Source organism: Cucurbita moschata, unplaced genomic scaffold (genome assembly GCF_002738365.1).
Source record: "Cucurbita moschata cultivar Rifu unplaced genomic scaffold, Cmos_1.0 Cmo_Scf00054, whole genome shotgun sequence".
Lineage (NCBI taxonomy): Eukaryota > Viridiplantae > Streptophyta > Magnoliopsida > Cucurbitales > Cucurbitaceae > Cucurbita > Cucurbita moschata.
The window spans coordinates 1,720,911-1,722,950 of record NW_019268570.1 but is presented as its reverse complement, the minus strand read 5'-3'; the positions used below and the strand labels follow the sequence as shown (position 1 = coordinate 1,722,950).

The 2,040-nt window shown below is 29.2% G+C and overlaps 1 protein-coding gene across 1 annotated transcript; it reads right to left on the bottom strand.

The window, feature by feature from the left end:
• Window positions 1-270: 270 nt before the first annotated feature.
• On the bottom strand, window positions 271-825 carry LOC111436456 (calmodulin-like). Its single transcript, XM_023074246.1, has one exon. It carries the CDS (start codon window positions 805-807, stop codon window positions 349-351), a length of 459 nt encoding a protein of 152 aa, XP_022930014.1. The 5' UTR covers window positions 808-825; the 3' UTR covers window positions 271-348.
• Between the last annotated feature and the right edge of the window lie 1,215 nt (window positions 826-2,040).

Sequence of the window (2,040 nt, the reverse complement as noted above, 5' to 3'; positions counted from 1 at the left end):
CTTGCGATGGATTTCTAGAAAAGTTGATGAGTTTTTCAATCTCTCCTATTTTCTTTACATTTTTCTAACTTTTGGTTCGTAAACTAAAAAAAAATTGGTTCACCAAAGCTGTAGATCTCCCTCCCTACTTTCCAAATATAATTTTCCTAGAGTTCTTAATATAAAAGTGATTGAGTCCATCATGCCAGTTACTAAAAGAACTATTAATAGAAGAAGTATTATTTTTCAATGAAAAAAAAAACAAACAATTTTCTCATGACAATTACTAAAATAAAAAAGAAAATAAATTATTTATTTCAAAAATACATTTGTGTAGTCTAGAAATACAAGGGTACGTAGTCTAGAAGCTCATTTCTTCTTCACAAATTTCTGGGCATAATCAATGAGTTTGTCAAGTTCAGTCTCGCTGATAAGGCCATCTTTATTTGCATCAGCATATGACATGCCGTAGGAAGCTTTCTCAAATGGAATAATTGAGCCTAGAAAAGCAAAAGCTTTTGTTAGCTCCCTTAAATTGAGAAAACCATCCTTGTCGCTATCATGATATCTAAAGATCTCCTTCATCTGCTCTCGAGTAAATTGCAACTTAGGTGTCTTTGGGTGAGTATTTGAACTAAGCTTGAGCCCAACATTCTTGTTATCTTTTAAGATTTCTGGTATCTTGCCTTGATTGTTGAGTTGAGTTGAATCTCGAGTAATGCCACCGAAAGATTTTAGTTGAACACCATCACCATTTCTTGGATACTTCTTGATCAACTCACTTGCTTCATACTTAGCCATGGAAGCTTGAAGTTTGGAGATAAACATTGTTATACCAATGCTATATTTGTTTGTAAGGAAAGATTGAAGATGAACAAACCTCAACCCCATATTTAGTCTTTTATACTAATCAAACTTCCTTTGCCTTTACCCTCTTATTCCCTTATTCCTGTTTCAGGTGCATTGAAGACAAGGAAAAATATTACTGTTATTTTAAAATTAGAATAACCTTTTGAAAATATTGTTATTTTATAATATAGCTTTATATATAAAATCGAAAACGTGTTTCATAGAAAAAAATAAAAAATAAAATAGAAGGTTATATTTGGATGAGATTTGAAGTAGTGATTTCCAAACTATAAAAAAATGTAAATTAACAAATATTTAGTTTAGTCAAACTATAAGATTAATTATTTAGTTAAAAGAATATTTTTATTCTTTTCGATTTTTTTATTCTCTTCAACTTTAATGCAAAAAAAAAAAAAAAAAACTCATATTAAACGTCACTCAAGCGTCACCCATTCATTTTATAAAAAAATAAAATACTTAAAAATAATGTCTAAGACGGATGAATTACAGAAGTTTCTTCAAAGAAATCTATATCTTTAATAAAGTTTAATGTAGACATAAAGTTCATAAAAATTAAAAAAAAAAATTCACATGTTATTAAGTTAGGATTAAACATACAGTGCATTATTTAATTGAAAATATAGATGCCAGAAAGACTATTTATTAAGCTCATTTAAATAAAATAAAGTTGGGCCATGATGAAGAAGTCACTTGAATGGAAACAAAAATAATTAATTGTCTTAGTTTTTTGTTCTTAATTGTTTTGGAACTTTGCACTTATGTGTTAGTCTATTACTACTTTTCATGAACTTACCCAAGGCAATCCTCCCAAAATGGAAAGATTTAGCACAAAAATACTTCGTGTAAAAGTGTCGCGATACTAATCGAATGAAAAGTCTAAGTGAGGTCGGACATAAGATGTTACACAAGTAAATACTTAAGTGAAATAGACAGCACATACATTTACCCAATTAAAGGTTTAGTGAACGCAAGGGTTAATAAAACTTGGGTCAAGCATGATCACATAATTTCATTCTAAATATCTAACACATAATCAATGAATAAGAACATGCATATTTGGCCCAACTCGTGCCATATCTGAATGGTAGTTTAAAAGAAACTAGTTTTGTAAGGACTCGAAATTTTCTACTTAATTTAAGATTGCTACTGTATACGTACCATAAAAATTGAATGCGGTAGACTTTATTTAAA

Coding starts and splice junctions, on each gene's coding strand:
- LOC111436456 (XM_023074246.1), bottom strand. CDS start 807: ATGTTTATCTCCAAACTTCAAGCTTCCATGGCTAAGTATGAAGCAAGT.